Source organism: Anarhichas minor, unplaced genomic scaffold, assembly GCF_050575085.1.
Source record: "Anarhichas minor isolate MPS153535 unplaced genomic scaffold, ASM5057508v1 ptg000030l, whole genome shotgun sequence".
NCBI classification, from domain to species: domain Eukaryota; kingdom Metazoa; phylum Chordata; class Actinopteri; order Perciformes; family Anarhichadidae; genus Anarhichas; species Anarhichas minor.
In genome coordinates this window covers 1025150-1046507 of record NW_027466476.1, presented here as the reverse complement: position 1 = coordinate 1046507, position 21358 = coordinate 1025150, and the positions used below count along the sequence as shown (strand labels likewise).

The window sequence follows — 21358 nt, the reverse complement described above, 5'->3', positions numbered from 1 at the left end:
CCGAACAAAACATTAGTGGATCACGTTAGCTGCATGGGGCCTCTATTGGATTCAAGCAGCCGGATTCAATTCACACCTACCCAGCCGTGACATGTTTCCTTGTGTTAGTGCTGCTGAGAGCAGGTGAAACACAGCATTTAGATCCAGCATTCACAACATCAGCCAAATCAGCCGTCAAGATCTTTATATCCCCCAGAACCATGTGCCGTGTCTGGCCATCAACAGTCTACACATCCAGCCGGTTGAAGGAGATATAATAATAATAATTATAATAATAACTTAATTTATATAGCACCTTTAAAAACTGAGTTTTCAAAGTGCTTTGACAGACAAAGCAGCAAAGCAAGACAATAAAAGAACAAAAAGCTCAACAGTGAGGCACAACAAAGCAAAAAACCTGATAAAACAGTACAATAGATGAAACGATAAATCCAATCGATAAATGAAATAAATGAAATAAATGAAATAAATGAAATAAATGAAATAAATGAAATAAATAAAGTATGCTTTGAGTTCATTAGTCTAATAGCATAAAAATGTGGGGCATTTGAATAATTTTAAGCATTTAAAAGCTCATTTGTGAGCCTAATGGAGTTCAACCAAGTGTCAGACCCTTGAAAGCTCACGACTAAAAATAATACTCACGTGAATTATAAGAAGGGAAAACTTTTGGCTAATTTTTCATGCCCCAGTGTGACAGATGATTAGGCAGCTACAATTTAGTGACAAGGAACGGGTCTTGACACAACCACCAATAGCGCACTTTGCAGAACATTTATCATCTCATTGCATTCATGCACTGAAATGAATATTAGGTTGCACAACATGAAAGATGGTGATAAAAAACATTTTGTTCCCCTTTTCGATTACTCCTTTTTTTCACTCTCATTTGGATAACTAGCCAGATAACTTGTTTGCTTCTGATAGAAGTAATAATGTTTTACAGTCTCATGAAATACAAATTAGTCATGCTAGCCATGCACAACAATTCCTTGTGAGAAGTATATATATGGCACATTACATTTATCCTGTTTCTATAGAGGTTAGCAGCCTGAGCAGCCTGAGTGTTAATGGCAAAAACCCAATTCCTCTCCACCAACACTAAATCCAAGCACAACACTGCTAAAATAGGGAAACTCTATTGCCTCCTATCCGATTTATGATTGTCTTGATAATTACCTGCTTGCCTGCATTGTGTAATTTGTTTTCAGGCCGAGTTGCTTTCTTTGACCTTTAGGCCCTCAGGTGTCTGCTGTGCACCTCCTTATTGAGAAAGATGAAATAGAACGTTAAAGCTCATTATCTGTGGCTGCGTAATGCCCCACTGAGGTCAACAGCTCGATGAGCGCACACACACACTCATACGGTACGGACACACGCTGGCCTGTGCACCAACAGGCCAACAATCATTGAGCAGTAACACAAAACAACACACTCATACACAACCACTTTGAGCTTGAACGTGACTCTCATAATCTGCTGTTTGGGTGCTGCATTCTCCAACAGTGAATAAGTGCTGCCATGCAAGAGAATGTCCCTACGATTTAATTAAAGTGGGATGAGGTGCTGGCTTGACAGTGTTCTCTGATTGGTGAATTATCCAGCCTTGTGGGGTCCACAATGACCACCATCCTGTGAGATCTTCTTAACGTGTCCTCGATCTGTCTCAATGTCCTCTATCTGCTACATGATGTCAGGCATCATCACAGGACAGGTTGATGTCCTTTAAGACCTTGGAAACACTGACTTGTTATTATATTTAACCTGATAATTTATCGAGATATTGCACTAAGCAACACATTATGTTCTTAATTGGTTCTGCACCTTCAGTTTGTTGTTCAAGCTAATTTAATTTAAAATGTATTTGTCATGCTAATGTCCACAAAGTCCAAACCATTGAACAAACCAAGAAAAAGCTGTCCCAAAACTTTTCAAACAGCACACTCAAGTACAACACCAGAGGAAACGTTCCTTGGCTCTGTTTTCCCGTCTCAGAGATGTGTTGATAAAAGCAGGAGAAGATCATTCAACGACAGGCGTGGCTTCCTTGGGGACGCCTGTCTGACTCCAAACGGGGGATGCACAGCTAGTCCAAGCCTATTACATTTTAACACAAAGGACTGATCGAGAGAGGGCGAGAGAATGGGAGGAGGGAGAAAGGGAAGGAGAGATAACGAGACAGACAGAGAGAGAGAGAGAGAGAGAGGGAGGGAGGGAGGGTCGCAGAATCGATCTGGCCCGTAAAGCTACTGCAGCGGGTTGGAGGTCAGTGGTTTGGTCACATAGCTATAGATCTCTGCAGCAGACTCTGGAGGCCAAAGACAAGCTTAGCTCCGGCCAACATACTCTGATGAAGAAAGGGTCACGGCTCAAAACGAATTTAAAAATGTATACTCATATATTTTTTATTATTTAGACTTTGAATGACCAGAAGTTTCTTGCTCTACCTCAGAAAATGAATTTTACCTGGAGCATATTGGATGCCAGATTGGCTGGGATTTCACCTTCGGAGGCTGTTCAGATTGTTTCAGGTGAAGCCCATAGCTCAAACAAGCAACAATATAAATATTTGAAAGGATTTCAAATATATCATTTGGCTTGGGCTTCATTGGCATATTGCACTGGAAGATTTCATTCTCTCCCTGGTCTCTGTGGAGACAATTGTGACATACTCTGGAGATCTAGGGACTGTAGATGGATGGAGAACAAACATTAAATAGAGTACCTCTTATCTTTTACATGCGGTTGTACTTCTGCTGCAGTTATTACATTATTTCCTTCCATAATCCAAGAAAAACAGACAATAAACTCATATTTGTTACTGCTATTTCACTCCCCTCACAGGTTCTCCACTCTGTGTTCTCATCATCCTTCAAATGTATCCAACATCTATTCTTTTGGGACTGCTGAGTCTACAGAGTGACAATAGGGCTATATATGGATGGGCTATTTTGGGGTAGTGAGCATGTGTGAGTGTGTGTGTGTGTGTGTGTGTGTGTGTGTGTGTGTGTGTGTGTGTGTGTGTGTGTGTGTGTGTGTGTGTCTGCATGCATATATGCAAGCAGATAAATTTACCATTTCTGTGTCATTTAATGCAACACCAGCCCAATGAAGCCACATCCAAAGAGCATTGAGTTGTATATGTGTACTGTATTGATTGTCTGAGGATCAATGCAACACTTCTATCTTTGATTAATATCCCCTGGTCTCCGGGCTCACTGGGTGCTCTTTGATTGAGTTCTTTGGCCACTGGTTATCAAAGTGGGGAGCTGAGAGCCAATCGATCACTATACAGGTAACCTGACCCAGTTTAGGAGATGCTAGATCTGTACAAGGCCGCCTTTGCTCACAGAAAACTTGCAGGGTACCACTCTCTTTCTTTCTTTCTCTCACACACACACACACACACACACACACACACACACACTGCCCTAAATCAACAGTCTGCTCTGTTATATCTGACAACTCAAACCTTCACCGAGGGGGAAGAGTGTGGGGAGACTGACTGGCCCAGATGGCATTACTCTGTAGCATCTAAGACGAAGACGAAATAAATCATGTTGCACTTTTATCATCACTTTCTCTCACTTTCTCTTTCTCACATTCACGCGCGCGCGCACACACACACACACACACACACACACCTGTGGTGTATTCCCAAGCCACTCACACTAAGCTAACCTCACGTTCACACATACGGCCAGTTCTCTACGATGAACTGTAATTTTAATAAGTGACCGAAACTTGACTGTGTGGAAACAAATTTTCCAGGAAATGAGTCAACAAATAAGTGCATAATCGGCGCTGGGTATGTAAATTACATTCTCAATCCAAATATGCCCGAAGCTATAGACTCAACAACAACAGACAGCCTGATACCCAAAGTGCGCAATTTGAAATTCAGAGCAAATCGATTATTGATGAATTGACTCCAAACGGCTCTCAGCATGGCCACAGCTGAGCCAGCGGCTAGTAGCTAGCGGCTAAAAGTGCTGACAGTGTTAACCTGGGGGTGGGGGGTGCTACTCTTCTGCAACTCCACTCAATCTCTACATAGCAAATAGATGTTAGCTGCTTCAGTCTGTAACTGTAAATACAGCTGTTTACACAAAAAACACTATTGTGTAGACAGCTGTTGATTGATTAAAGTAGACGCGTATCTGTTCCGACACGACAGACACGTGAGATTAATGACTGAGAAATGAGGCTGAAACACCTTCTATGTAGACCGTCCTTTACAGTCGATTGATCCATTGTTATGATCATAGTATTGACTGATTAGCACAGATTTAAACCTCTTATTCTAAAACCAAGTAGTGACTTTTGAAGACGCAAAGGCTTGGCCAAACAAAAAAAAAGAATCAAAAAGATAATCTTTACAAATTACTTTTGAAGCGTGAATGCAATCGGCAGAAGTAAAAAGCTAACGCTAACGTAGGCTATAAATGAACTACGCCATCTTTTTAAAGAGACATAAAGCTTCAAAATTCAGGAATGGGGTATTTACTGACACATGTTATATTGTAAAAATAAATCTCTTAAGCTTGTGATAATCACAGACCTTATTTCAGATATCTAAACAAAACAACATTCAAAAAACCCACTGACTTCGATACTGGGAGCCGGAAGTGCTGAAATGTCCAGATTTTATGACTCATTTCTACACCACTATCTGACAAGCATACCCTTTAGGCTATTTATGCTACCTTTAAAAGTCTGTGCTCAAGTTGGTTACAATACAAGTTATCAAAGTGAAGTGTCTCTTCTGATAGTGCAAAGCTCTGGTTTTGCAAGCAAAGCATGTGTCAACTGGTGACCTTTTCCTCATACAAAGTACAGTTTGCTGCAGTGTGCGGCTTTAATCAGGCTTTAACTTCAGTGGAGACGTGCTTAGCTTGCTGGCTACACATGAGAGCTGGAAAGAAAGAGTTGTGCATTTAATTCCAAGACATGGATCAGTATATGCCCACTTACTTTCCTAACCGTAAACTCAAAGGGCATATTGGTGTAGCGGAAAGCTGCAGCCATTACTAGGCTTCGTACTTTCCTTCACAATCTCTTCCGTCAGCGGTATTGTATCTATTATTAATGCAAACATTATCAATAGGACTTCAACCGTATCTACAGAATGGTCAATGTGCGGTTTCGACTGTGTCAATTAGGGCCTGCTCTTTCAGTCTTCATCATTCTGACTCTGAACTCCTTAATAAGTGTCATTGATGGCTGCAGCATGTCGTTTTCTTAAAAACTTTTCCAACACAATTGTTTGATATGTGGCCAACAGCTATGTAATTACTGCTAGTAACTACAGATTACTGCTGACTCTGTCATTCTTTTAGAGACAGCTCATGCATTTGTTTGACTTTTTCTGAGGCACGGCTGTTTGCCTTGTTCGGAGAGCATTTAGGGAGTTCAGAAAACCTTGAATAATCTACTAGCCCCTTACCAAACAGGCAGTATTGGGTTTTGTGTGTTGCCCTCTGGATTTAGCATTCATCCCAATGATATAACATTCAGTATGGGGTTGTAAGACATCTGCAGGGGTCGCAAAGACAGACAAAATTAGGAAGTAAAAGAACTTGCAAGAACATTTTTGGGTCACCAAACAAGGAACACTGCAATCATGCATAAGTAAGCGTTTCAAAATAAAACAAAATACTTGGTTAATTCAATGAAAGGTTCACATCAGTGCTTGTGTTTTTTTTACTTCGGATGTTCTGCTTTAGAATTCAGGGGAGGTTGTGTCACCAGGCAGTTTTTGTTGGTTTCAATTCTCTGCTGAGTAAGGGGGCGAAAGGTTGTGTCATGTGACAGCTAAGCTAAACTGCCTTGTATTTTTACTGAATGCCATCTGTGCACATTGCCCTTTTAGAGTATTGACTGGGAATCCCAATGAGTACAGTGCTGCCAAAAAAGGCAGGCCTCTGCCTCGGCATATTAAAGAGAAAATAGCTGTGGGTAAAATGGACAATCAGCTCTGACCAGAGCAACAAGGAGACGGTCTCTGGGTCATCAGCAGAAAGTGTGAAAACAGGAGCAAAATGCAGTGCTACAAATCGTAAAAGTGTCTTTTAGTGAAAAGAAAAGTATTACCGTATGTTGTGTCCTTTTAATCAAAATATATTCGTAGCACTCCAGGCACAAGGTCACACAAGTGCTGTATTGTTAAGCTTTGCATGTGAATTGTCATGATGAAATAAACCGTGTTGCACAATGCAGAAAATTCTGAGTGTCAAAAGAGAGTAACAGTCAGATCTCAGATTTGGTGTTTGCTTTGTCAAGGAACAAAAGGACACACAAGGCCATTGATTGAAGCAGAGTCAAATATATTCGCCGTAACTTTACACATGAGCACTTAAGGCTGCAATGTCGAATCAGTTTATACAATACGACAGTGACAACAGGACATTAATGAGAGGAGAGGAGAGGAGAGGAGAAGAGAAGAGAAGAGAAGAGAAGAGAAGAGAAGAGAAGAGAAGAGAAGAGAAGAGAAGAGAAGAGAAGAGAAGAGAGGAGAGGAGAGATACGGTCAGAGGAACACAACAGAGGAGAAGACAGGGGAGGGGGGAGAGCATTGCATAGAGAAACAGCTTTTGTTTTTCTCATTTGCTTCATGTAACTGAAATTATGTTGGCAGCTATTGTGTCATGGTTGTTGTTGTGCTTTCTGTAGACGAGTGAAAGATACGGTTTCTAAAGCCTCTCTAGGCTGAAGACTGCGGGAAGTGATAAGAGTGAAGAGGAGTACCATTTAACAGAAATTATCATCCGTAGAAGAACTCATATTTGTAGAGAGAGCACAGAGAGGAAGTCTCTAAACCAGATAGGGCTCTCAAAAGACTGTTGTTTTTAATGAAGAATGGAAGCTATTAGAGTCTTCTGAGTCCGATAACTGTTTTCCTCCCGCCCCTCCTCCTTCATAAGGAAATGGATTCCAAGACCAACACTCATCTGATTTTAGTCACATTGTTTGTCACGGACATCAAATGATAGGAATACGAATCCATATAAAAAACCATTCGTTTTCTATTACTGCCAAGCTGGATGGACAGGCACTCAACGCTCAGCCGAATCACTGTGTTTAAAGTGTCAGGTTGCTTGAAAGAAGTCTACCTCTGTGGGGGCTCCCCTGCCACTTCCCTGGGGGCTGAGTGGCTAAAATGACCATAAAACTCTGTTGAGCTAGACAGCCTGTAATTTCAGCAGCGAGTGGTGCTTTGCCGAGGTATAATGGAAAGCCAGTGGAAGCCATGAAATTTGCTGAATCCCGGTGTTGGAACACCATTGTCTGAACACTCAGGACACCTCTCTAAACTTTAAATTACTGTTTTTAAGCCATCATTGTCTGAAAGAGCTCAGCATCTAAAAAGAAACACGGTGCTTGTTCAGTTTTCTTTATTCTTCTGCAGTCTTTCCCTTTCCTACAAAAGATTCCCGCATAAGTTAGCCCGTAAGAAATAGAAAAATGGAAAATGTGGCTCTAAAGGTTGCATTGCGTCGGCACAAGTTGTTCTCTCTCTCTCTCTCTCTGTCTGTTGTGTCTTTTTTATCAGCTGTGGCATGATTGTGGGTGCAAGTGCCTTCTTTCACTCAGAGCAGGAATGGATGAGAGAGGGCTTTGTGGAGGACAGGTGTGGAGAGGGATATGTTTGTATTTGTGTGTATGTGTTCTTTCTTTTCTGTGATTTAACATTGTGTACTGTGTATCACTATTTGGGTGTGCGTGTGTGTGCATGCTGTATCAGTCTTTGCAGCCACGAAAGAGCAACCATGCACGTCCCGTTTTCTGAAGCGTGGCTTTAGATGTGATGTTAGCAGCATGTCACATCGAGAGACTCTCCGGCTGATTTGATAGCAGGGCGGATGGAGATGGAGTTGGAGTAATGAAGTGAGTCTGAGTGGAGTTTGCTGCTGGAGGCCCAAGCCCATCACACCACACTGGCTGCATCTCTGTTGTGGTGAAAGACAGAGAGAGAGAGACACAGGGAGACAGAGAGATTGTAACCTTTTCACCCTTATTCCCCCTCAGCCAAGTCTGCTTGTCTCCGCTCTCTTTGTTCACAGAGTTGAGATACAGCATATATCTGTTTGCACATTGGTCTTTAACTTCTCGCAACAACAGTAGAACTCTCATTCACTCTCTATCTGATAGACTGTATAGTGGCCAGCTGTACCCTCCTCTCTGAGTTTCCTGAATGGCAATGTCCCTCCTGCCAAAAGCAATAGATTAAGTGTTTGCAGGTAACACACAGATCAATACTCAATATCGTCACTACACATCTGATCTAATCCAATTACTTTAGAACCTTAAGAAAAAGGCACAAAATGATCAATGAGTGATCAAGTGTATAAGGTCAAATATGTGAAACAGCTGCAATGCATATTTAAAGACAAGGCAGTATGTACATTTCTGTGACATTAAGATTAAACCTGTTTAAGTTACTGTGGCATGCAGTGGTGTGCACCATCAGCACTTTGCTGGTTTTTAACATGAATCTCTTGTGAAAATACATGCAAATACAATATTCCAGGTTGTCAAGTACAGTTGGTTATTCTGTGAGAAAATGGGTTTTGTTGTCTGTCTCCACCTTAGATAGGTTGTTAGTTTGTCAGAATAAATTCAGTGAAAAGAAGCTCTTGCTTTTCTCTGCAAAGTCAAAGAGAAACCTTTTCTTAAACCTAAGTGATTTTGTTGCGTAATCCTAACTTTCTTTGAAGACAGACGTTTATTTTGAAAATAAACTATGCACTTGACTTTGTCCAAAGGTAAAAAAAGAATCTGAAAATAATTAATAAAAATGTATAGAATATGAGCACCTCTAAAGCTCACTTATTAAAACATCATATCAGAACAAGGCTAGCTGACTCCAATGTTTCCAGTCCTTATGCAATGCTGCATATGGTGCACGTGAGAGTGGTATCACCGCAAGAAGGCTAATAGGGATATTTCTCAAAACGCTGAGCAATTCCTTTAATTATGAGAAACAAGCAGTACCAAGCACTGGCTGGAGATAAAGACTGTGGATGGCATCCGGATGGCAACGCATGGTTATACAGAGTAACAAACGAAGAGGAGGCTGTCAGAGCAGCTATCATGAATGCGACAAATCAACTGTTGTTTATAAGTTGCCCAAAAATTAGCAACCAATTACATACCAGCCAGAAAATGCCTTCGGTCAACTTCCCATAATAAACCTGTTTCTGTGTTTTTGCGTGTGCGTGTGTTTGCGCATGTTTTTTTGTGTTCACTTGGGACAAGACAGCCTGAGGAACGTTACAGCACCTTAGAACTTAAGGTTGCAAAAAATGGTCAGGCCAGGTCAGAAGGAATGTGTCATGGCAGAGAGAGATACAGAGAGAAAGAGAGAGAGAGAGAGAGAGAGAGAGAGAGAGAGAGAGAGAGAGATGTGCAATGGATTGTGATTCACTTAGTGGGAAGCTGTGATGTAAGCAGTACAGACAGAGCAAGTTTGCACACGTTACTCCCAATAAACCTACTTAAGTGGATTAGCAATGCCACCCTGGGGCTCTCCACAGACTTAAAGCTCTTATCACAAACACACACCGAAACAAAACATACTATTTTTATCTGTTCCCTCGGTTTGTTGGGAAAGTGAGTTTGGGAGACAGTCGAGATGTCTAGGATAAGCATGGAAGTAGAGGCCAAATAAAGCACATGATATCTTTCTCATCCATAAACAAATGAACTACCACAGGGTTTATATTGCATTCCGTGAAGATAGTAAATAGCTTGTTGGTACTGAGGCGTGAGTGAGACCTGGTTTGCTATTCAGGACACCTGTTGTAGAAGCCCGGAAACAGATGTTGCATATACTTTCCCAGTTTGATGCTGGTCTCAATTGGCAGATGCTCCAGAGTAAAAATGGTGCCAAAAAAATTAGGCGCTCTGCTTTGAATTTGTGTATGTGTGTTCATCTGTCAAATGCTCAGTGACTGAGCGCCTGCCTCTCTTTTTCTCTCTGTGCTGTGCTTCATGTTTGTTGTGCAGGTCTAGGCTGGCTGATTATATGGTGAACTGCTGGGTGACTCCGCACACAGTGAGCACCTGCCCCAACCAAGACAATCACCAAGCCTGCTTGGTCTCCTACGCAAGGCTCATCGGTCAGTACAGCCGGGGCTGTGGGTGACTCTGTGATGGAGTGAGAGTTTTTTTGTGTTTGAGAGAGAAATTGGGCGGGGGTTGAAATGGCGGGGAGACAAACACAAATGCACATTCACCTCCAAATCCCACATCAATTTCAGATACAGATAGGTGGTGAGATAAAGAGTAATGGTTATAGTTAGAGTGACAGCAGTCTAATCTACCTTCACTTTTATCATGATTAGCAGGCAGAGCAGTGAGACTCTTGTTTTTTCTCCCTCCTGGTCTGATATCTCCCCCAGCACACTGGACATCAGGTCACTAGAAGTAATTAGGCAGCAAAGGCACAGAGAGAGTGTTTACTTAATTAAAAAACTTGATGACCATCTGTTTGCGCATAGTAAATGTTTGCTCAATCAATGTGCCTGGACTGGCACCTGCACATTTTTCAACCCCAGCCAACATTTGATAACAGCACCTTGGGTGGATCACGAGGTTCGTGAAGAGTTCCAAATGCAAATTGATATGTTTTTCATAGTGTCCATATTTCAGTATCAGTCACTTCCTCCCCACCATGTGTCATAACTGGCACAGCATGAAGTGATAATATGCCATGGTGCTTCTTGGATTTCTCTGGAAAATGCTACATGAAGTGCATCCAACACCCCTGACTCCAGCTGAAAGCATCAACACAGAGAGGCATTTGAAAAGTGAAATGTTTTGGTACAGCAGTGCTATATTCAAGCTGCACACACACTTCCTTAAGCACCTACTTTGCAAAATATTCATAACATAATAGCCTCTTTACATCTAAAACAAAGCATTACAGAATGCTTCACCTTCCCATAAACCAAATTGTGCAAACCCATTCCTATGACTAACACCATTTTATATATTATTTGCAATGAATGTAGTCCATTATAGTCCATTAGTGACCCATAACTGTTTGTCCCAATTTGTGTAATTTGTGTTTGTGTGTGAATACCCTCACAGGAACAGACATGACTCCCAACTATGTCGACAGCAGCTTCTCCAACTGGACCATCTCCCCGTGGTGCACCTGTAAGGGCAGTGGAAACCAAGAAGAGGAATGTATGAACTTCCTGCGGTACTTCAGCGATAACACATGCCTAAGTGAGCCATCCCAATACACGGATACTCTGCATGCATCTGAAATGGGTTTTGTAACTGATAGGGATCCAGCAGTCATATAATATTGATAAGAGCACAAGTGTGTGATGCAGTAGTTACTCTTTCCGCCATGTGGGATTAGAGTGAGCCATGAACTTCAATCTAATGCAACTTTAATGGTCTCGTAGCACATTCTGTTTTTTCAACGTCATAGAGCTCTTCAGTGATATAACTTTAGATGTGATGTTGTTCAGGATATGGAAATAATGAGAGGTGGGGCTGGATACCCTTCCGGTATTAAAATGTCAAAAGGCAATTACGTTGATTTACATTTTAATAAATTAATTTTATTTAAATTAAACAGAAAATAAGAAATGATTTCTGGTACTAGGTTATGTCAAAATAGGAAATAAAACTGGAAAATATTTATGGATGCAGGGAACTTCTTGAAGTACTAATGAAAATTTCTCTGCAACATAGTTTGATATAACTCATCCACTGACACTCCTTTGCCCACTGATTAAGTTGGAATTAAATGTTCTTAGTTTCTCAGAAACTAGTCATTTCTTATCACTTCTCATCCCCCCTTTGAGCAAGATCTGCCCGGACTTTAATACAAAAGAAACCATTTGCATGTCATTTTCATATTCAATCTGAGAGAGTTAAAGGGCTTATCCCTTGCAGGAGAAAAATGTCATGAAAAGGAACAGATCTAGCACAAATTATATAATTGCAGGAGCTAAAATACATATCTGCACATCTAATGCATAACACACGGGGCGACAGGACGGAGTGGTTACTTCAAACATCTTTATGCTTTTTTTCACTGTGAAGAAAAAATACAGCATGCTCCTTCCTTGCTACGGTGGAGCGAGTAGTGTCAATAGCGCTACAAGACACCATTGCCTTTAACATGTTCCATTGTGTGGATAATGCTTTCAGACCATTTCAATAGATTGCTGGGGTACCGTTTTAGCTGAGTGTGCAGGATGAGGGATGAGGCTGGGAGCTGAGGAGGCGTCTTGAAAAAGAACACAAAATGCAGCATCTCCTATATGCAGTCAATGGGAACAGGCGATACACTTCGACACGTGCGTGTGTGTGTGTGTGTAAAATCTTCCTTCACCTATCTTTTAACTTTCATTGTTTCTGCAGATTAAATCCTTTTTTTTTTACATTGATAGACAAAACAAAGCACATTGCAATTTGTGTTAGACAAATAATGTATTATCCACTCCCTCTTCCCCCACTCTCTCCTTACAAGATCAAGCCAGGGAATAGTCACACAGAAGAATAGTTTCAACACTTAGTCATATGTGTGTGGAGGCCAATATAAAATATTCCAGCTGAAAGGATATTATAATAGTTCAAACACAGTCTGGACCTCCCTCTGTTTCTGCTCTTCTTGTACTTTCCTCCCTTTTCTCTTACTCCATCTGTCCCTGCAGGTAGGGTAATGCATGCTATGCCCAGGGGTGAAAGGAAAACTTATCCAGAGTCATTAAAAAATTGAATTGCTATTGGCAATGAGCTTAATCACTCAGTGAAACATTTGGGTGCAGTAAAACATCCTGTGTGGAGGCCCTCCAGCCAACTAGTTTGATTTATGACTTTTTTCCCCCCATCGTACAGCATCTGTAGGGGGATAGCTAGCGATAGACGACCCTGACAAACAGATGCGTAACATCGCATGTCTCAGCAGTACTACACCATCTCTTCACTGCTAGCATTTTAAGTTCGGCTTCGCTGGTGAGCTCTGTTCCTCTCTGTGCTTTTAGTTTCTAGCAGCAGCCCACATTGCCTGTGTAGAACAGAATGAGAAACATGAAGGGGGCTTTTGTGTGTGTTAAGTGTGCAGGTATATACCGGTATGTGTGCCTATGTGTGTGTTGCTGTACTGTAGGTGTGCTGGATTGCAACACTGTGTAGGTAGACAGAGGATGTGACAGACAAATCTCCGTGGCCATGCATCAGGAGTACTAAGGACTGTGTTTGTGTCCATCACATGCATGTGTGTTGTATCCTGTTTGTTCTTTATGTGGTGGCGGGGAAATGACATTTCTCCTTTGTTTGAGAATGTTTTGAATTTGATCAGTCACATGAATCTATTCAAAGTCATCTCTGCATACTGACCTTATAATGGAGGTGGTTGCCAAGCAATTACATGCCTTGCCTTCTCTCAGGCTGAACAAAGGGAAACAAGCCTTGTGTTTTAAACGGATGAGCAGTGAAAAGGTACTCAGCCCCTATTTTACCATATCTAGCTGGAAAGCTGACTGAACTGGGATTTATCACATTTTTGCAGAGACTCACACATGCACTGAGACACAAAATGACACGCATGCATACAGTACATCTGCAGGGAAATACAAAAGCACTCATATACATACACAGGCTGCTGTCCTCTGTTAGAGTTGATTGATTTGCTACTTTTAGCAGATTCCATTTCTGAGTGTACAACTGTCAGCAAACAAATTGGGCTTCATCATCTCAAGTGCGGAGATTTTGCCACAATTTGGTCGTCATGTTGCAATTTGAGAATGACTGTTGTGACATAAAACTGTTTTTGTAATGAGCCCAGGACATGGAGTGATGTTGTATTCGATAAATGTGTCCATTGTGTCTCCTCAGGATTTGCTCATAGAAGGATAATTACTTTATTGATAAATAGAAACAGTAGGCATTCAAAAAAAGCACAACTTAAGATATTAAACATAAGACAATATTGGTATATTGTGAGACATTACAATCCTGAACTGCCTCCCCAGTGACGGAAAAACCTCTGATTGCTGTTTTTGATTAGTTCAACTCTTAAGCTTACTGACGAAGCAAACGGACTGGTTCTCCTTTCTCTTTTTACTCCTTCCTTCCTCAATCACACGATGCCTAACCTCACACCCTCGGTTTCCAAAGATTGTCAGGGGACCAAGAGGTTGACTTAGAGCTGTCTGCTAGCTGGCTTCTTGCAGTGCAAAACAAATAACTTCATATCTCTGTCCCTGCAGGAAATGCTATTCAGGCCTTCGGTTACGGGATGGACAACATGCAGAACAAAAATGTGTCCGTCCCTGGTCCCTCAGCAACTACGAAAGCGGGGTCGGACTGGTCAACAGGCACCTCAGAACCGCCCTTTGACACCATCCCAAAGGTAATAGGTTTGCATTGATTGTTTAATTTCTGGGATATTGCAAATGCCAGAGGTGCTCTTTTCGACATTGAAAGCATTGTTGTAGCAGCAAACAACTAGTTTATATGTAAATGTGAAGTAAAGTCTACCTTAGCAGATCATGAAGAGATTATGTGTGTGTGTGTTGTAATCTGATATTCTCCTTGCTTTGTTGACTAGCAGGGCCCCACGCGTGCTGTTAGTGCATGTTCATGTATGTGAGCGTGCCCCACTGGTTAGCTCGTGGCCACACTGCACTGCACTGATACAGCGGTTATAGCAGATAATGCCAACTGACATCGTCAATGTGGAAGCTTAGCTCCCACCCTCTAGCTCCCCCTAAGGTGACACTGTTGGCCCTGCCAGCACTTTTGCCGCAGTTTGCACTGTTATCGCTGTCAGCATCGTTAGCTGCAACCTGCCGGTTTAGCTGTCGCCATGTATAGAGCCGGCAATACAAATGCTCCCAAACTTGTTTAGCACCTTTCAATTCATATGCATATTTTATTTGTTGTTGTTGTTGTTGTTGTTGTTGCAGCACAAATATATTCATACATTTTCCAAAAGTTTCCAGCAACTTCCTTGCATAAATTTGTTAAAATTAACAAGAAGACAAGAAGCACCACAAAAACACTTCTCCTCTCTGAAAGGAGGATTTTGTACAGAGGCAAAATCACAAAGCTCAACACACTGCACCATTCACATTTACATCACATTCAATCTCTATGCTTGTTAAGGCAATTGGCACATCAGAAGAGACCCTTTATGATAAGACAGTTCATGCTACACCCAAGATGATGACATTTGGTTGAAATATATATTTCTCTCTCGCACAATGAAATAGTGAACTAAATGGGAGGTGGAGGTTTTAATCTGGATTAGAGGTTCTAAAATACTGGCCCAGGGCCTGTACTCTGCTCAATGCCGACTCCTCTGAAGACTGCAGTGAACTCCGCTATAACTGGGTTCACCGTCAAGATGAGAAAAACATAATTCTTTGCTTTGATGCAAGAATGCACACGCTTTTGTCTTTAGAACTTTTCTTAAATAACCTTTGAATAAAATGTGAAAATGACCGGACCGTATTGTCCGCCAAAGACTCTCTCTCTCTCTCTCTCTCTCTCTCTCTCTCTCTCTCTCTCTCTCTCTGTCTCTCTTGAACAGGTCAGAAGTTTTCACTGCACTTTGGGGCAAAGGAGATGTTTTTTTCTTCTTCTTTTTTTAAATCTTGCTGTTGAGTTTGATTAGTTTTCACAATATTGTTCTGTTTTTACAGATGTATTTGAGAAGTGCCGTGCAGCCTGCTGGTGTAGGACTAATGATGTTTTTCACCTTTGCAGGAGACCCAGTTACCAAGCTAAGCTGAAGTAGACACTAAAGCTGTCCTTTGTAAAACCTTCTGCTGTCGCCGCTGATATTATTGTTAATGTAATTTGTCAGTGACTATTACAGATATACGCAAAATCGAAGCAGCGTGCAATGTTTATGAATGCAAATTTGCATGCTGAATGAATGACTCCCATTAAGACATCTATTTTGAGTAATTCCAGGGGCTTTCACAGCCATTAAATAGTCACACTGCACCCAAGACATGCAGCATTGTATTTACGCAGAAACCCTCATTGTTGTGAAGACAGCAAATTAAAACCTTAACAATGTTGCGAAGAGGAGAATTAATGAATAAGCACCTCTGATAACAATAACAGTGTGTATGTTTGGGAAAGGTGTTGTGGAGAGCGAGAGAGCGAGGTTGGCGGGGAGGCAATAGATGGTGGATTTCTCCAAAGGTGTTGTGTGTGTATGTCAGTATTGATGCACCGCTCTGTGCCTGTCTCACTGCAGCGTGGTGTTTAATTTATTGTAAAAATGGTAATTAGGAAACAATAAGACGTGTGATTATTCAAGCAGGAAGTTTATAATTAGAGAGGGAGCTGGTAGGGACATTTTGGGCCGCTCTGCGCTCTCAGACAACTATGCCTGGCAATTAAAACTTGTCAAACTTCCATGGCGGATGAATTGAAGGAGTGTTGTTATGTATGGAGTCCTCTTGGCAGAAGACTGTCCAAGGCCGTAAATCTCATGGCAGCCAGCGTGGGCCCCACACTAGCACACACACACACTTACATGCACACATGTGTAGAAGTATAGCCTAGGTAATAGAATACATCATGTTTGTGATAGACGGATGGACGATTGATCGACCATGACACTAAAGGATAACCTATAATATGAAGCACAGTTAGAGAAGAGCTGCCATAGGAGAATCTGTGGTCCGTGACTAAGCCTGTTCATGTCAGTCATACTGCTCCCTCATAGTGTATAGAGTATTTTCACCTAATTTAGATGCATTATTTTTATAAATGTCACTGCCAGTGGTTGTGGGCTTTATCCCATGCTCAGTGAGTAAACATGTGAGCTGAAGCTTGGTCCTTTGAGCATTGTAAGTCAGAGGGGTAGCCATCACAAGTATTGCTGTGTTGATATGGAGAAAAACAATATGTTTGCCGTACACGAACATGTTTCTGAAGAGTTTGATGAGGGATATTGTAAACCCCCAATGGGTCGGTGTCTCACAGATAAGATGGATGTTGTGTGTCTTTTGAAATCCCAGTTTGAATTTCAAGGACATTTAAAGCAGATTCTTGAACAAGGAATTGTTTCAGTTGAACTGTTCATTTTTACTGCATTTCAACTTTAGTTTAACATGTAATACAAACCAACCTCTGTATGTGTAACACCCCCTGTCGTCTGTGTTCCCACACTGTCACTGCCATGTGTTGATTTTCAGCTAAATTGAATGAAATTGATTGTGGACAGAAACCACGCATGCTGAGTGCTACTCGATTACTTGCCTCAGGAAACGCAGCCTTGCACTGTAAATTTGACAATGTGCTGATTGATAATGAAAACTCTCGTTGCCTACATGTGTACTAACCTGTTCATTGACAAGTGGGAAACTTTCTTATCAACAGTTTAAATAAATACTCCTGGCGGTTTCCATCCTCTCTCTCGTGCGTGTGTTAAAGCGTCAGTAAATAAGTGCGTGTTTTGACATTGTCTGTGTTCCGTCACGGTGTATGCATTTGTATGCATGTGTTTGTGCTTTTAACCGTGTGTTTATGTGTGTGTGTACCTTCTCACAAGCCTGCGTGTGTGTGGATATTGGCTGCAGCCGGAGATCTGGACTCATGTCAACAGGCTGCTGTCACACATCACTGCCCTTGCTAATTAATTGGCTTTTAGTCGCGGATGTGTTTGGTGCATTGTCAAGCTACCCATGGCTTTTTTTCCCCCCCTTTTTTGGCAAATGTCATTTAACCATTTCTTTGTAGAGCGGGAATTCACTAGCCCAGGTACTGTGATAACTGCAGCTATTTTGGATACCCCTCTTTTCCCTCCCTCCTTCTTCCTTCTTCCTCTTAACAGGAAAAATATGGCCTCCTGTAAATACAATCTAACACAATTTTCTTGCTTATATGTTGCCTTGTTCTATTGGAAAATGAGATGCTGGTAGATATCATTGGAGTAAATGTTTTTTCCTGTGTACAGGGAAATGGACCAAAGTGCAATCTCTGCAAAGTAAAGATGAGTTGAGGGGATGGTGGTGGAGGAGGAGGAGGAGGAGGAGGAGGAGGAGGAGGAGGAGGAGAAATGTTTCATGTTCCTTGTGATGTGCCTCTGTATTGCTGTGCTGGACTGAAAATGGTGCCTCCGCAAATTGAGCGAGACTACTTTAACTTCGAGGCAAATGGTTATGCTTTGTGTAACAACAATCTGAGAAAATTTAAAACGTATTCAAAATGCTAACAATTTTATGGAAAAGCACACAATAAGGCAATTGTGTATGTGACAGTGGAACTCTGGAGGCCATGGAGTTTAATATCTGGACTGTTGTGTTGCCCCTGCTCTCATTATGTGAACAGTGTAGTAAACTGCATTTCTCCCTCTCTGTTTGCACTCTGTACATACGTTTATTTTCTCTGGTGCATAAGAATAAACACTGTTGTGTTTTGATTGTGCACAGTCAAACTCAGTACGAGGGGTCTTGCAAATGTTTTGTTCGGCTTCTGCTTGCTGTAATTTTTGCCTTATGAAAAATTTAAAGAAATCTACAGCTGCTGTTGGCTTCTGTAGAGTGTGTTTGGCTTTGTAGCATGTTCTTGTAAATAAAGTCTGTAATGATAGCTTTAAAAACTGTTTAGAGACTTGCTGGCAGAACCTAAAAGAGTCTAAGAAAAAAGAAAAAGTCCTCACAAGAAGCTTTCCTTTGTTGCCAACTTGTTTAAGAAGCAGAGAGCATTATAAGCAGGGGATTGAAATATACTTCACATATCAAAACATTTGGTGGATCAAACACTTAATGTTCCTGCCAAAGTGGATCTGCCATGGATCCATCTTACTCTGACTTTCTGACTCTTTGGTTCTCGTCTTCTCCTCAGCTCTGACCCTGTCTGTCTCACCTCCCTCCTGTCGCCTCCTACTCCTACATCAAATGCCAGAACAAGAAGCAACACAAGTGTCTGACTCATGTCTAACCTTTATACATCTCTCTCCCTTTGTGTGTCCCTCTATCTGCCCAGTATACTGAACCTGACGGTGACCTGGGCAAAACCCGAGGCCTGCCAGAGGATCACTCTGCCTGTCTGTGTGCCAATGTCTGGGCACTGCTTCCCAGCTTGGTGTTGGCTCTGGTCCTGGCCCAGCATGCCTTATAGAAGTGCCAGGAGCAGAAAAAGAGGTCATCCACCCACAAGCTGATCCCAAAAGCAGAAGGTGTTATTTCTGAGACTGATATTAAGAAGGCTGAATCTCTGGGCAGTTGACAAAAATGGTATTTAGGAAAGCGAAAAAAATAAAAAGGGAGGAAAATATTGAAATTTTACAATTGTGAATTTGTTGTTTATTTGATGTAATGTTTGGGCGGACCACAACTGTGATAAAGCACATGGCCTGAAAAAGGACCCTTGGTAGGAGAGGCCATGAAGGCCATTTCTTTGGGAACGACTCTCCCTCAGACTGAGACACAAAATCCTGGAGGACTGAAGCTGATCATTTTCAACGCTTGCGCTTTTCTCACCAGAGGAGGGAGAGAGGGAATGAACAAGATAATTAAAAGAAGACAGGATTGACAGAAAAGAAATTGTTGCAGAGAGAAAAGGAATGAGCAGGAGGTAAATGGGGTAGAGTTAAAGCGAAAGGACAAAGAGAGAGAGAAAGAGACATATTTCTGCTATCAGTCACACTTTTTTGTCCTGATTTGGTTCTCGACTTAATCTTCTCCTGGATGAACAGACCACAAATTTAGGGGTGGGGATGGGGGATGATTACATTCTGTCTCTTCAACACTAGTCTAAACTCTAAACTGTAAAGCCTACTCAGTGTTCTAAGTGTTGGTATAGTATCCGTGACCATAATCAATCTACCGTAAAGCTCTTTCATTTGGGTGCCACAGTATACTTCTTTAGCAGGCGGCGAAAAGAACAAAAGATGGCGACGTCACCAGTTAACGGTCCTTTGGTCATTTGAAATGTTGTTAATGGCTGCAGGTGTGCACCATAGGTCCACCTGCACATGTGTATATTTCTGTCTCTATGTATATAATAAACACTTTTTTTTCTTTCATTCAACCAAATGATATCTACGGTACCTTGAATGGACATGACTGTACGCTAAGATGACTCTGTATTGGTACTAATGGTCGGTCTTCATTATCTGCGTTTATATTTGTCGATAAAGGTTTGATCACAAAGAATGTATACAGGGATGAGATTAAACAAGCTCAAACTGCTTGGAAAGCCATAACCTGTGTGTGAGTATCATACTGTGTTCACTGAGTGTGTGTGGAAAGTTATTACAATGTGTGAGCATCGATGTTTCAACGGAGGTGAAAAGTAGCTTATAAGGAAATGTTTAAATTGCCAGTGCGGGGGTTCGTTCGGCCCCCTCAGAGAGAAGAGGTTATGATGCATAGTGTAATTACCTGTGTTTTTTAAGAGTCAGGACAGCCACCGCTTTTTAGAGTGCTTGCACCCAGCCTTTTAACTCTGTTGTCCTTGTTATATAGTATTCTAAAGGTCTTGTTCTTAATTCAATTACATATATCACCATATTTATTTACTGAAAAAAATAAAGTTGAAAAAATGCCCTCCAAGAAATACATTTTCCTATAAGGCTTTCTCCAAAACAATAGCTGGGAAAATGCACAAATTGTTATTATCAAATAAAAATCAAACGGAATATTCAGCTTCAATCCATATTTGTTAGCCTTTCAAAAACAACATTAACACTGCGGTCAGAAATCAGATTGCTCTTGAGCTTGCCGCACACAAAGGGAGGCAAACTCCAAAGAGCGATACTCATTAAAGTTGATTTAACAAAAATAAACTGACTCATTTAATCTGCTCAATCAATTCATTCAAATCAAACATTTTGTTTGAAGAATGTTTTTTAGGGTGACATCACAAAGATCTGCCCACCACCTCTAAAGCTCACCAATAACACACAACGTCTTGTTTGTGGTGTAAAAATCAAATTTTAGGGGCGACAAAAATGAACTTCTTACAGGATCAGCCAACTACGGTGAATACTCAAAGGCTTCATATTGAAAAAAATATTGGCTGCAACCATTCGTCTTGTCCACACGTGATGGGATCCCCAGTCCTGTGGACTTTGCTCCCTAATGCTGGAAAGAAATCTCTTCTTGCCCAGCGCGGATAGCGACAAATATATTCTTCATTGTACATATAGGCATGTGAGTGTCATATTACAAGTCTTAACCGAACCCTTCTGACTGAATCACTTCACACGGGCATATATTTTATAGCCAGATGTATTTTTGTATGTTTATACATACATCAAATTGTCCTTGCAGTGAATGAATGTTGACTGTTGCTGAAGCACAGTCAGTGTTTCCACCAAAATGTTTATGTCTTCAGGCGGTACATCAAGTATGATGTTGTG

General features: G+C 41.4%; 1 protein-coding gene across 1 annotated transcript in view; it reads left to right on the top strand.

Annotated features, from left to right (window-relative positions):
• The window catches only part of LOC142964566 (GDNF family receptor alpha-2-like), a 42913-nt gene extending 22278 nt beyond the window's left edge, over nt 1-20635 (top strand). The window contains exons 5-8 of the mRNA XM_076104937.1: nt 10009-10121; nt 11095-11235; nt 14238-14380; nt 18979-20635. Of these exons, the coding sequence (XP_075961052.1) occupies nt 10009-10121; nt 11095-11235; nt 14238-14380; nt 18979-19113 (532 nt within the window). The 3' untranslated portion in view covers nt 19114-20635. The remainder of the gene's footprint in view (nt 1-10008; nt 10122-11094; nt 11236-14237; nt 14381-18978) is intronic.
• Nucleotides 20636-21358: the final 723 nt, after the last annotated feature.